General features: G+C 44.6%; 1 protein-coding gene across 3 annotated transcripts in view; it reads left to right on the top strand.

The window, feature by feature from the left end:
* Window positions 1-7,551: 7,551 nt before the first annotated feature.
* Window positions 7,552-14,842, top strand: part of Pde7a (phosphodiesterase 7A) — a 120,743-nt gene continuing 113,452 nt past the window's right edge. For all 3 annotated transcript variants that reach the window (XM_045143331.1, XM_004653318.3, XM_045143332.1), the window contains exon 1: window positions 7,552-7,704. In XM_045143331.1, the coding sequence (XP_044999266.1) occupies window positions 7,575-7,704 (130 nt within the window). In that variant the 5' untranslated portion in view covers window positions 7,552-7,574. The remainder of the gene's footprint in view (window positions 7,705-14,842) is intronic.

Genomic DNA, 14,842 nt, shown 5'->3' with positions numbered 1-14,842 from the left:
AAAGCCTAACGACTCAGGTTAGTTCCCCAGTACCCACACGAAGCCAGCTACACAAAGTGGCACATGCATCTGGAGTTTCTTGGCAATGGCTAAAGACCCTTGTGAGCCCATTCTCTCTCTCTGCCTCTCTCTCTCTCCTGGGTGTGGTGGTGCATGCCTTTAATCCAAGCACTCAGAAGGCACAGATTGGAGGATCACCTTGAGTTCCAGGCCAGCCTGAGACTACAAACTAAATTCCAGGTCATCCTGGGCTAGAGTAAGACCATACCTCAAAAAACAAAGTGAGAAATGGGGCTGGAAAGATGGTTCAGTGGTTAAAAGCGCTTGCTTGAAAAGCTTGGTGGCTACAGTTTGATTCCTTAGTACCTACATAAGGCCAGGTGCACAAAATAGCACATTCATCTGGAGCTCATTTGCAGCTGCAGGAGGGTCTGGCATACCCATATTTTATCCGCCTGTCACGCTGTCAAATAAATAAATAAGTGATTTTTTTGTTTTGTTTTTTGTTTTTTGAGGTAGGGTCTCACTTTAGCTCAGGCTGACCTGGATTTCTCTATGTAGTCTCAGGGTGGCCTCGAACTCACTGTGATCCTCCTACCTCTGCCTCCCGAGTGCTGGAATTAAAGGCATGCACCACCACGCCTGGCAGTAAGTGAGTTTTTTAATTAATTTGAAAGAGAGAGAGAGAATGGGCATACTAGGGCCTCTAACCACTGCAAACGAACTCCAGATGCATGCACCTTGTGCATCTGGCTTATGTGGGTGCTGGGAAATCAAACCTGGGTCTGTAGGCTTTTCAGGCAAGCACCTTAACCACTAAGCCATCACTCCAGCCCCTCCCCCCCAATATATATATATTTTTAATATGAACAATCTAAGTAGCACAGGTGTTTTTTTTTATTTTTATTTATTTATTTGAAAGACAGAGAGAAATAGAGAGAGAGAGAGAGACTGGGCATGCCAGGGCCTCTAGCCACTGCAAATGAACTCCATATGTGTGTGTCCCCTTGTGCATCTGGCTAATGGGGATCCTAGGGAATCAAGCCTCGAACAGAGGTCCTTAGGCTTCAGAGGTAAGTGCTTAACCACTAAGCCATCTCTCCAGCCCACAAGTTTTTTTTTTAATCCCTATTTTATATAAAAAAAATGTTAGTTTATAAGTTCAGAGATATTTGTGAGAAAAACTGCTTTGTTTCAAAAAGATTTTGCTGTTCAGCAGAAAAGATTCATTCTGTTCAACATTTACAGTACCATTCATGGGCAGTGAGGGAAAGGGCCTCTGTTCTTTATGACTATTCTTCAGAGAAAGGAGAGAGTCTTTTGAAAATAGGAAGCAAATCCCAGATAAGCAACCGCTTCAATATTCATCACTAAATACTATAAATTATGATTCCACTTTGTCAGCCCCCCTACATCCCTTAACTGAAGGGATCAATTTTATTGTACCATAAAAACAGCTAATTTGATTAAATGTTGCTTTTCTCATATTTTATTTGATTGATTAGAGAGATAGAGAGAGAAAGGGGGAAGAGAATAAGCACACCAGGGCCTCCAGTGACTACAGATGAACTACAGACACATGCACCATCTTGCGCATCTACTAGGGAGTGGAATCTGGGTCCTTGGCTTCGCAGGCAAACGCCTTAACTACTAAGCAATCTCTCCAGTCCTGCTGTTGCTTTTTTTTTTTTACCTCAAATTTGGAAATGAGTTTAGAAAAAAAATTGACCCTTTATGAAATCTCTCCTGCTTCAACTCAGAAACACAAAACTTGGGCAGGGAAGATGGCTCAGCAGTTAAGGTGCTTCCCCATAAAGCCTAATGACCCAAGTTTGATTCTCCAATCCCAATGTAAAGCCATATACACAAAGTGGCACCTGCATCTGGAGTTCCTTTGCAGTGGCTAGAGATCTCAGTGCACCCATTTCCCCCACCCCTGCCTCTCTCTCTGCCTGGTGTGGTGGCACACACCTTTAATTCCAGCACTCTAGAGGCCAAGGTCACTCACTGCTTGAGTTCAAGGCCAGCCTGAGACTACCTAGTGAATTGCAGGTCAGCCTAGAGCAGGACCCTATGTCAAAAGACAAAAAAAAAAAAAAAAAAAAAAGAAAGAAACACAAAACTGAGGGTCATGGGTCATGCTTGTATGAGTTTCCCAGGGCTTCTGCAACAAAGGATTATAAACTGGGTAGCTGAAAACAACAGAAGTTTATTATTTTATAGTTAGGGAGGAGCTGGGGTGATGGCTTAGAGGTTAATGCAGTTGTCTGTTGAGTCTAAGAACCCAGGTTCAATTCCCCAGTACCCACATAAGCCAGATGCACATGGTGGCACATGCATCTGAAGTTTGTTTACAATGGTTAGAGGCCCTAGCACACCCATTATCCCTCTCTCCCCCCGCACCCCCCCTCTCTCTCTCATAAATAAAAACAGTTAGGAAGGCTAGAAATCCCAAATTCAGATGTTAACAGGGCCATTCTCCCACTGAATGGCCTAGAAGAGAATACTCCCACTAAGGTTTATAGTAAGAATTCAACTAAATTGGCAGTTGTGACTGCCATTTGGCCATTTTGGAGTCATAGTGATATTTGTGAAACCTACAAAGGGATTATTGCACTATCTGGAATGATTGATCAGGCAGTTAGACAATTAGAGAAGGGAGGAATGCAAGAGATCCTTTGAGGTTGATAACTAGTGCACAGTAGTCCTGGGCTCTGTGGTAATGGTAATGTATTGAGTATAAATCCTAATATCTCAGACCCTTCAGAAATGAAGGCTTGGGTCAACCCATGAAACAAGAAGCCACTACTGGCTGAGACATGTGCTGAAGGCGAAGGGACTATGAGACAGGTAATAGTCGAGGAAAAAAGTAGTAACATTCGCTGTGATGATGTAACCAGCTGCAGATGTAAGGACAGTGATAGTTCCTTTGTTTTGATATATTTATTTACATATTAGCCATTTTCTCTCTCTCTGTCATTCTAATATTGGTTAATAGTGGAGAGCTTTATATAGAGTAACCTAAGTATATAAGTTTCAGAAGGATACTATGACTCATCAAGAGGGATGAATAGTTGAAAGAAGACTCTAATCTCTTTTGGAGAGGAAGTGAGCTAATTTGGGGTTGTATGAGAGAAAACTGCATTTATAGAAAGAAGTACAATTCAGCTATGGCCTTTATTTGAAAGTAAAAACAGATAAATGTGCATGCATGCAAGAATGACAATAGTACTGGAATAGTTTTGTACACTCAACTTTGTTAAGTTGGAACTACATTTTCCCGAACATTTTTTCCCCTATCGTTCTTGTTTCAGTTGCCCACTGTAGAAACTTGCCAGATTTGAAAAGTGGGTGTGAAGACATCACCCTTGGAAGGTGCATGCAGTGTCCCAGGCACCACTGCAACTTGTGTGAATGTCCATAATCAGCTGACTTGTCTCAGCGTGAAGGAGCAGTAACTGAACCTGCATTGTCTAGCTTTTCTGCAAGCAGGGCTATGCACAGGTGCAGCTCCTTGCTTCTACAGGTTGGATGGCTGCGATGAGATGCAGTGTGAAAAAGACATGGGTTCTGATTTCTTCTCATAGTTGTAGTTCATCTAAGCTTCCTTCGCACTGTACTGAGGTCATGCCAAATATATAGATTAATTGAGGGTGAACTTATATTTTTAAAGTATTCAAATTGTTTGCATTCAAAGAAAATTCTTTTTAAACATTCAAGACTTGTCATATAAAATCCTTTTTATATGGATTTTGAATTAATCTTTTCTCCTTCCTTCCTTCCATCTTCTTCCTCCTCCTTCTTTTTCCAGGTAGGGTCTTACTCTACACTAGGAGGATATGGAATCCACTCTGTAGTCCCAAACTGGCCTTGAGCTCACAGTAATCCTCCTACCTCTGCATCCCGAATGCTGGGATTAAAAGCATGCGCCATCACACCTGACTGGTTTTGAATTTCTTAAGCTTATTAGTAGGTATTTTTGTGGTTTATGTGATAGGTCTTTCATTATTTAAGTTCAGAGCCAGGTTCCTATAATGGTTAATTTTATGTATCAGATTGACTAGGCTAAAATGTCCAGTTGCTTGGTCCAGCACTGATCAAGATTGGGCTGTGGAGGTACTTGTGGGTGTAGTTAAAATTTATAATCTGCTGATTTTGAGCAGTTCTCACTAAGGTGGCTGAGTTTTATCTGTTTAGTGGAAGGGTTTAAGAAGACTTAAGTTTTCTATTTGGTCTGAAGACTTCAGCATGGAAATTCTGCCTGACTAAATGGACATATTGTGCCCATCAAAATGCCTTCTTAGCCAGGTGTGGTGGTGCACGCCTTTAATCCCAGCACTCAGAAGACAGAGGTGGGAAGTTTGCCAAGAGTTCGAGGCCACCCTGAGACTACATAGTGAATCCAGGTCAGCCTGAGCTAGAGTGAAACCCTACCTCAAAACAAGCAAACAAACAAAACAAAAGCCTTCTGAATATTTGTGTTTATGCCCATAGATCAGTGCTACTCTCACCTTTGGTCAGGGAACCTTCCTTTTGCTGATGGCAGTTGTGCGGGGAGGAGGGGACACTCAAAACATGTTGAAGTGTTGAGAAGTGACAGCTTAGTGCTCAGCACTAAATGACATCTCTTACCACACCTGACAAGGTTCTTCTCTATTTCTCCTCTTTCTCTCTCTCTCTCTGGAGAAAAACCCTAATGTGCTTCCCAATAAAGAACAGTGAAAAATCAATGAAGTTTGGTGATAGCGTGATCCGAGTTTACTGGGGCAAATGATTTATAGTTTTGGAAACTGATTTCTCATCTCTAGGTATGGTACAGAATTACTTAAGTGGCTATGGTGTTGGGTGGAGTTAAACACTGCAAGTAGCTGCCAGGGTTCTTGCCTCACCTTAGGTATACAGCAATGTACTATAATGGAGGGAGATGTTCTGCTTAGTTGTCTACTTAGTGCTGGGTCTTACTAAGTGATTTACCAACTCAGTCTCTTGGAAGCTATGAAATGTGGTAACAGTTCCCTGAGGTAGGGTTTCACTCTAGCCCAGGCTGACCTGGAATTCACTATGTATTCTCAGGGTGGCCTCAAACTCATGGTGATCCTCCTATCTCTGCCCCCCCCCCAAGTAATGGGATTAAAGGTGTGCACCACCACACCCAGCTGGTAATAAGTTACTTTATTTGGCACATATTGCCACCCATATCACCCTTTGGGAAGATGCACACAGAGGTTTTTGTTTCTTGGTGTGATTTTAGACAGGGTCTCACTGGCCCTGATTAGCTTTGCACTTACTATGTAGCCAGAGCAGGCCTTGAACTCACCCTTGTGCTGCTTCAGCCTTCCACACCCAGCAGATGTACAGTACAAATATTATTTGAGGTTAGTTCCTGGGACTTATCTATGAAAGGTGTAGGGCAAGTTAGTTTTTGTGAGCCTACCTTCAATTTGGATAGTTATCTGCTAAGGTATTGGAAATGCGGGAACATAGGTACTCAACATAATCCCAAGCATACAGTAGGTACTTAACACATGTACTAAATGTTATAGGAGTATTTAAGGTTTAAACCACCGCAGGATGCAGTAGTGCTTTACTGCGTAGTGAAGGAAAAGTTCACAAGTCACAGTAGGGATACTATCTTCTTTAAAAGTGAAGACCAAATAGATTATGAAACATTAAAATAATACAAAAGAAAATTATTACATGGGAGGATGATAAAAGGTCGTACAGAGTCATCCATTTTACAAATCATGTGTACTTGGGAACTAATACCATTAAGTAGCCTGTGCAGTCTTTATTTATTTGCAAAGAGAGAGGGAAGATTGTTGCTCCTGAGCCTCTAGCCACAGCAAACAGAATTCCAGATGCATGTGCCACTTTGTGCATCTGGCTTTAAGTGGATACTGGGGAATCAAACTTGGGTCGTCAGGCTTTGCAGGCAAGTTGCTTAACTGCTGAGCCAACTCTGTAGCTCTGTGCAGTATTTTTAACAGCCTACCTTGCCAGTGGCCAGTTATTTTAAATAGGTGAGATACTAGACGTCCCAGGAATTGAACCAAATTAATTTGGCCAGCAGCTCGCTCAGGCTGAGGTATGTGAGTCTATAAAACACAAGTAACAGAAACAGCTCCTGTTGAAAAGCTTTGACATTTGGGGTAAAATGTAATCGAGCAGGTAAATAATATATTCATCTTACCTAACAAGAGTTCCCTTGCCTTCTAACATAGAAAGGTTTTCAGTTAGAAGGACATTCAGTCCTTTTCCCTTTGTCTTCTCATTAACATCCTTCTCAGTCTTTTACTAATTGCATAATCTGACTTCTTTCTCAACCTTCGTCCATACAAAGATTCCCCTCTTCTCTCTGATGTTCTTGGCTCCCTTACTCCACCCCGCAGACCCGAGCTGTCCCGAGAGGCATCACTTGCTAGGCGCATGCAGGAACCCCCCCACCAACCCCAGTCCACCGATGGCCTGGCAATGACGTAGCAGGAAGACGGTGCCCCCCCCTCCCCAGGTCTGCTGACATCACTGCCTCAGCGGACCCGAACGAAGCCCAAGAATGGGAATTCAAGCAAGGCAAGCCAGCGGTACCGAGGTTGGGGGCGGGGAGGGGGGTGGAGAGCGGGAGCTGAGCTCGGCGAATACTCCTCCCCTCGCTTTGGGTCTGAGGGAACCGCGGCAGCCAGCGGCGCCCGTGGCCGAGCCCACCCGCGCCCCCTTCCCGCCCGCGCCCCCACGCCGAGCTCCGCGCCGCCGAGGATGCCCCGATCCGCGGCCTCCTGCGCACGCGCCGTGGGATGCGGGGCGACAGGGGCGGGGGCTGCGGGATGAGGCGGCGGGGGAGGAGGGAGACGTGTGGCGGGAGGCGGCGGGGCGCCGGCGTGGGGCGCGGCACGGACGCACGCAGCCCTCGCGCTCGCCCAGGCCGCTAGCCCGGCTCCCCGGGCGCTGCGGCGGCTGGGGGCGGGGGGCCCGCGGCGCGGCGTCGTGACGTCACGCTGGCGGCGGCGGCCGTGGTTGGCGCAGGGTCCGCGGCTGCAAAGTGTGAATTGCGCCGGGCTCGCGGGCGGGCGGGCGGGCGAGTGGAGTCAGCCCCCGGGGGAGGGGCGCGGAGGGGCAGGGCTCCGGCGGCGGCGGCGGCGGCGGTGGCGGCTCCGGGGCCCCGCGCGCGCCTGCTGTGCCCGCTGCCTGGATCCAGCTCGGTGCCCGCACCGCCTGGCCCTCTGCAGCACCCCGTCATCTACTCCTCCCGGCCGAGGAGCTCCCCCCTCCCCGGGACGCCGGGGTTCCCCCTCCTTCTCCTGGGCTTTAGCCGGTTGCTGCCCAGCTTTGCAGACCCCCCGGTGCCCCTCGTCCGGAGCCGGGCGCGCGCGGGTCCCGGGAACTGCTGCCGCGACCGCCGCTGCGCCTTCCCGCCTGCGACCCGGGCCGGAGGGGGACTGGGAGAGGCGTGAGCGCCGCGTCCCGGCCCGGGGTCGCCCCCTGCCCGCCCTGCCCCTGCCTCGGCCGGCCCCGGGGAGCGGCCCCCTCGCAGCGCAGGGGCCGGCGGCCGCGGAAGGGCGGGCGTGTTCAATGGAAGTATGCTACCAGCTGCCGGTGCTGCCCCTGGACAGGCCGGTCCCCCAGCACGTCCTCAGCCGCCGAGGAGCCATCAGCTTCAGCTCCAGCTCCGCGCTCTTCGGCTGTCCCAATCCCCGGCAGCTCTCCCAGGTAACAGCCGCCGCCGCCGCCCCGGGGCCCACACTTGGAGGAGGGAGGGCTTTCTTGCTTTTGTTCCCTCCGCTCACCCCGGCTTCACCTCGGCGACACCCCCAAGCCCTCACCACTCATCCCCAGCCCCCGGCTCTGTCCATTGTTTGAGGCTTTCTAGGCTGACCCCCCCCCTCCTCCCCCCGGGTTCGAGAGCCTTTTCATCCTTCCCGGCTGGCCGCCCTCGGAGCTCACTGGCTCAGCCGCTGGAAAGCCTTCGGACACTCCCCAGGCCTGCCGCCCTCCGAGCCCAGCGGTTTAAGCCCCAGGAATGACTTGGTCCTCTGCGGCTTTCTTCATGCCTCCTTCTGGAACTTGGGCCCCTTCTTCCTGGCTGCGGCCCCCCGGAGCACCCTCGTCCACTCCCGCCCCTCTCACCTGACCCCTCCCCGGCGCACACCTGTGCGGGGTGCGCGCCCCGCTGCTGCTGCGCTTTTCAGAACAATGGGCCTAGATGTCCTGTTGCGGTCCTCTGCCTGGACTCCTTTCTTTCTACCCAAGGGCCTTGGGTGGTGTCAGAGAAACAAGTCTACAAAGTTGATAGCCTCTAATCAGGTTTTCTTTTAAAATTTTAGTAAGGAGTTCTGGGGGTTGAAGTCATCGATGAGCAGCAATTCATGGGAAGACCGTTCACAATTGTCCAAAACCAGTTGCTCCTGAGTATTTTTGATTTTTCTGTGGCGATGCCCTTGGCTCAACCCCATACTTCTGTCTGATTTTGGTTGCCACATATTTTAGAGTAAGGACACCCGGAGAATTTTGCTTATTTACATATGAACCCTGTGACTGCAGCCATAAGCTCTGTATTCTTGAGCTCACATGGGTGGGGGGCGTGTAGTGGGGAAGTGTACCCAGGCCCTCTCATGGTAGGCCAACACTCCCACTCCCTAAGCCTCAACCTTTTTTTATTTACTGTAAGTGTGTGTGTGTGAGTGTAATTTTGAGATACGGTTTTGGTATATTGTACCGACTGACCTCTTTAACTTAGACTCCCAAGTACCAGGTGTGGACCCCCACCCTGGGTCTCATGACCGCTTTTTAAATCAACAATACTTATTTTTCCTATTTAGTATTAACCTTTTGTGGAACCCTTTTTTTTCTTCCTAAACTCTTAAGTATCTTGAATAAGGCCTTTAAAATAACAAACAGGTAGCATATTTTAGAAATTTTGCTTATAAATGTCAACTAAATATCATTTGCAGTTTGCTTGTTCTGTCTACATTGTAGAAAGAACAGGAGACTGTATTTGAGTTTCTTTCTGAATACTTTGTATTTAAGGTCAGACTTCTTTCATGATACAGGGTAGTATGATAATGAGACTAGTGTGCATTTGCAAAAATTAGTAAATTATCAAGTAGCAAATAATACTGTTATTTAGGAGGTTAAGTTTGTGATCTGTATTTTTATTGCTGCTGAAAGCATTTTTAGGTTTTCCACAATTAATGTTGAGATATTAGTGCATGGATGAGGTTTTTAAATAATAATAACCAAAGATCTTAAATGGAAGTAATATTTTCATTTCCAAGTATTATATTACTCAGGCCAGCAGACACGACACCCATTTTCAGTTACATCTAAATGATAAAGGTAATCATTGGTCATTTATAAAATATCTATTAAGTATTTTTTCTCCTTGAAGAGAAAATGAACTAGAGAGAAGTTCCAAGGGATTTAAAACAAGTCTGATCCCAGGAGTTTTACCTGATGCCTTAATTAATCCACAGAGACCACATTTAAGCTTCATTCTTTCTTTACTCATTTCCTAGACTTAAATTTAAGTGGGTAATGGAATTTGAAAAATGATACTGGCAGAGAAGGCAAGTATTGTAGACTTATACTACATTTTACTAACTTTTAAAACCTGCAAAAAGAAATTTTAAACCCCTAAGAAAGTATACAGGAACTTCTTAAGCTTTGGGCATATAACTTTACGGGATAAACACTTTATTTCCTAATCAGTCTTGCTTGAACTTACCTGGAACTTCCCATCATTATCAAGGCTTTATAGACCATTTAGTGATAAGCCATATGTGCATACGAGTTCTTTAGGGGCAGATGTGAATTTGAAAAGAAAATTCAACTTCCAGACAACCTTGGAAGAGTTCTCAAACACATATTCAAATATGTGGTTCAATTAGAGGCTTTCTTTATCCTGGAATGTATTTCCTAAGCCTAGAGGTACAGAAATGATAAAAAGCTTAGGTAGTTTTGTAAGCTCATTTAATTAAGAGATATATTGTTTCATTTAGCATATTACATAGAATTTTAATTATAGTTTTTCTACTTTGTGCTTAATACTAGCAATGTTTTTAGTTCTTTATTTTCAGCATAGTATTGGAGTCCAGTTCATAATAGGTGATTAGAAAATATTTGTGAATAAGTGAACCAGGACTAAGCATCAGTTCTTTTTCATTCTCTTTTTAACCTTTTATTGACAACCTACATATGTGTACACAATAGATCATGATCATAATCCCCTAACACACCCTACTTTTCCTCCCATTCCCTCTTCACTGAATCCCTTCTTTCTTACTACTTCCTGTTCTTTTTTGATGATCATTTTCTCCCCTCTTATCCTACAGGTCTTGTGTAGCCACTGTGAGGTCATGAATACCAGCCACTTAGTATCTGTAAGACAGTATTGTAAACACTCCTTCCTTTCCTTTGGCTCTTACATTCTTTCTGCTACCTCTTCCACAGTGGTTCCTGAGCTTTGGAAGGTGTGATAGAGATATCTCAGTGCTGAACACTCCACTGTTTCTTCTTATTAGCACTTTGATAAGTTTTGAGTTTTTCCAGTGGTCACTGCCATCTGAAAAGAGAAGCTTCTCTGACCAAAAGTGAGAGTAGCATTAATATATAAGCATAAATCTAAGTATTTAGATGGCAGTTTGATGGACATGATATGTCTATTTTCCCAGACAACAGTAGTAGTTTTCCCAAGGGTTATAACCTTCCCAGCTGTAAGCTTTTGATTAGGTTTTCAGTACCAGACAGGAATCTCCTCCCACAGAGCAGGCCTCAAATTCAATCAGAGAGCAGTTGGTGTCTTCCATAGCAGACATGCCACCATTGCACCAGTTGGCACATTTGGCTTGGCTGGCCAGCCATAGAGCTTGCAGGGTACACAGCTGGTTAAGACCAGTGATGACTTTTCTTTCCCAACAAGCTGCATAGCTCTTTCCAGCATCATGACAGCAAGTCAACAGGGAGGAGGCATCCAGCTCAGCTCCAGCTTGATTTCTCAGTAATCTGCAGCCCAGGTGGTGGGCCAGTTTTAAAGAAGAAGCCATGCAAGAATATCAATTTAGAGTAATGGCTTACTTATCCAAAATTTAGTTTAGAATTTGTAACCACATATTTAAAGATCCAGTAAAGAAGCAGAAGAGACTCTGAGCAACCAAATTCGATTTGGCAATTGTCTAAAAGCCTAAAATTTTCTAAGTGGAAAGAAATTTGAAGTGGAGCAGGAGGCCGCGCCAGGCTGTTGACCCTGCGCAAACACACCACACACGTCCAAGGGAACAAGGTTTTTTTAAAGGTATCCTGAGGATATTTAGTTCAGGGACTTGAGTGTTTTGCAACATTATAGTTACTAGTCAAAGTTATGCCTCCTAGTATTTACCAAAGTATGAAGATTTGTACTGTTTCTAAAAAAAGTTTTCTCAGCCGGGTATGGTGGCGCACACCTTTAATCCCAGCACTTGGGAGGCAGAGGTAGGAGGATCACTATGAGACTCCATAGTGAATTCCAGGTCAGCCTGGGCTAGAGTGAGACCCTACCTCGGAAAACCAAAAAAAAAAAAAAAAAAGGTTTTCTCTTTCAGCTTAAGTGTTGGGGCATATGTTGACAAGTGTAAGCTATCAGGAAAATTTAGGTGACAAGAGGACAACGTCATGTACCTTCTTTGAGAGGGTGGTGCTTCCAAATGAGCTGCTAGACTGCAAAGGAACCACAGACTAGCTGGTGCATGAGCTTCAGTGTCTCCTGGCTCTGCCTGCCATTATCATTAGGTGCTTTGGGAATACAGATGCATGTACTACTTTGTGCAACTGGTGTTACGTGGGTACTGGGGAATTGAACCTAGACTGGCAGACTTCATAAACAAGCGCCTTTAACTTCCAAGCCTTCTTCCATGTGCATGTGTCTCTGTGTGTGTGTGTCTCTCACACACACACACACACACACACACACACACACACGTTTTGTTTTGTTTTGTTGACAGAGAAAGAAGGAGGAGAGAGAATGGGTTCAGGTTTGTCTTAAACTCACAGTGATCCTTCCACCTCTGCCTCCCTCCTGAGTGCTGGGATTAAAGGTGTGTACTACCACAGCTGGCTGCCTTTGGTTTTTAAAACAGTCTCATATAGCCAGGCTGGCCTGGAACTGGGTCCAGGATGGCTTTAACTTCCAGTCCTTAGATCCTCTTTACCTCCCAAGTGTTGGGGTTATGGATATGCCTTAAGAACTATTTTATGGAAAACAACATTAGCAACAAAAACCCTTGCAAATCCACAACACCTATAAGCTTTTTGTATTTGTTTAAAAGAAAATACAAAGAGCCGGGCATGGTGGCGCACACCTTTAATCCCAGCACTCAGGAGGCAGAGGTAGGATTGCCGAGAGCGCGAGGCCACCCTGAGAATACATAGTGAATACCAGGTCAGCCTGAGCTAGAGTGAGGACCCTACCTTAGGGGAAAAAAAAAAAAAAAAAAAGAAAGAAAGAAAATACAAAGAATTCATAGTGGTTTTTTTTTTTTTTTTTTAAGTTTACTATGGCCTTACTATCCCAACCAACTTTTGCTTTGTATACATTTGTAAGGCAAAGGGTAGAATCATCTGTACCATAATTATTGTATGTAATGAAAGTACGAGGAAGGCACACCTAAGTTCCGGAGATAAACTGAGGCAGGTGCATGTAGTTCACAGGCCAAGGACTGAAATTTAAGTAGACATTTCTAGACAAATTGGTAAATATAGGAGGAATAAAAGGGAGAAAGGATTGTGTAGATACACACTGAAGATCAGTGATGTCCAGTAAAACCTGTAATGAGGGACATGTTTTCAGACCATCACTAACCATATGTAGATAGTACTTACTTGAAATGTGGTTAGTATTACACAATTACTTTTCAGTTTAGTTTTATTGAAATAACTACATATAGTTAGTGGTCATTGATTGTTAGGCTGAATAGATAGATTATTACTTACTGATCTTAGAGGGATACCAGGATGCACTATCAGCAACACATTCTCTCAATACTGAACATTTGTTTTCAGGCTTTTTTGTTGTACACAAAACAAAACTTTGTTGAATAAATACCTTCATGTATGTTTGCATTATAAAAGGAATATACTCCTTTCATTTCCACAAATACATTACCAGATATCAAATAGGTAGACTGCCCGAGAGTTTGTTTTGCTTAATTACATTAAGCAAGAGTGTGTGCACTTTCTAAAGTGTTGTCTGTAATATTGGCATTTCTTTTGTGGACCTTCATTTGCATATCCTACCCTCATCGATAAGGACTCATCCCAACATGGGTTTGTGAATGTGCATTATTCCATATTGTTGTTACTATTGTAGTTGTTTCTTCACAAGCCTACTTACAAAAGCTGAAATGGGATCATGTGGGCAGTCAGTGATTTCCTTTGTGAGGGACCTGTGCCACTTACTTTGTGGTTGACCACAAAAGTGTCCTGCTTACAATTTTCTTCCAATAGGTATTTTGGATTGCTGCTCCATGCCTCCACCTGCTGGTAGAGATGGCTCTTTTATTTTCTGAAAATGATGGCTGGAGAGGACACTCAGAATATGGGGGAAGAGAAACAGTAGACCACAGAACTCAGTGTCAGCAAAGCCTACTTCTGAGTAGACCAAATTCCAACTCTGGACCATTTAAGGTTCTTGGTGAATAAAGATGCAGCAGTCTTGCTTCAATGGTAAAATCATCCATTTCTGCTTTTGGAGTAACTCCCTCATGTCAGATACTTTAATTGGCATTTTTAATCGTTATAAAATCTCTTGGCACCAAGTGTGGTAGTGCACACCTTTATTTTTATTGTTTTTTTGGTTTTTCGAGGTAGGGTCTCACTCTGGTCCAGGCTGACCTGGAATTAACTCTAGTCTCAGGGTGGCCTTGAACTCACAGCGATCCTCCGACCTCTGCCTCCCAAGTGCTGGGATTAAAGGCGTGCGCCACCACGCCCGGCGAACTATTTCTTCTATCCATTGTGGGACTAAAGAAAATAGAGTAATGAAAACAAGGATTAAAAACTATTATCTCAGCCAGACACATTTTGTTCTACAGGCCGTGTTCTAGGAAAACACAACTAAAATAAATCGGCTAGAAAGTACTTTGATGAGTGACTGAAGAAACTAGACACTTAGTTTGGAAGAAAAAAGACTCAGCTTTCAGACAGGAGGTGTTGGGTTGGAAGAGGGGCATTATTAGTAAGACATGATAGAGTACTGTTTTCTGCCCAGGATTTGAAGGGCTGTCACATAAGTGAATGGAAGATACAGGAGTAAGTCAGATCTGGGTTGGTTGTGTATGCATGTTATATCCTGTCCCTACTTTGTGTCAGGTAGTGTTAAGCTTAAAGTTGTCATTTATACAAGGCATCGCAACTGTGGAAATGGGTTAATCAAGGCCCCTGTGAGTTCTCTTCTGCCTCCTCTTACCACTTGTAAAAGGGTGTTACTCTGAGTGGAAATAATGACCACTAGCTGGAAATAGTCAGGAACCCGAAAGAGAGAGCTTCTATTTGACTACACATAACTAAAAATGCATACTAAAGGAATACATTAATAAAATATTAAGGTAAATTAGTTACTTTAATTGGTCTTTATAATCCTTATAAGTGCTCTAAAAAATAAGCAATATTATTATTATTTTAAATTTGACCTTTAATTTCTTTTGTTTATTTTATTTATTTGAGAGTGATAGACAGAGAGAGAAAGAGGCAGATATATAGAGACATAGAATGGGCATGCCAGGGCCTCCAGCCACTGCAAATGAACTCCAGACGAGTGCACCCCTTGTGCATCTGGCTAACGTGGGTCCTGGGGAAATCAAGTCTCGAACCGGGGTTC

This window comes from Jaculus jaculus, chromosome 2 (assembly GCF_020740685.1).
Source record: "Jaculus jaculus isolate mJacJac1 chromosome 2, mJacJac1.mat.Y.cur, whole genome shotgun sequence".
Classification (NCBI taxonomy): Eukaryota; Metazoa; Chordata; class Mammalia; order Rodentia; family Dipodidae; genus Jaculus; species Jaculus jaculus.
This window is presented reverse-complemented; position numbering and strand designations above follow the sequence as displayed.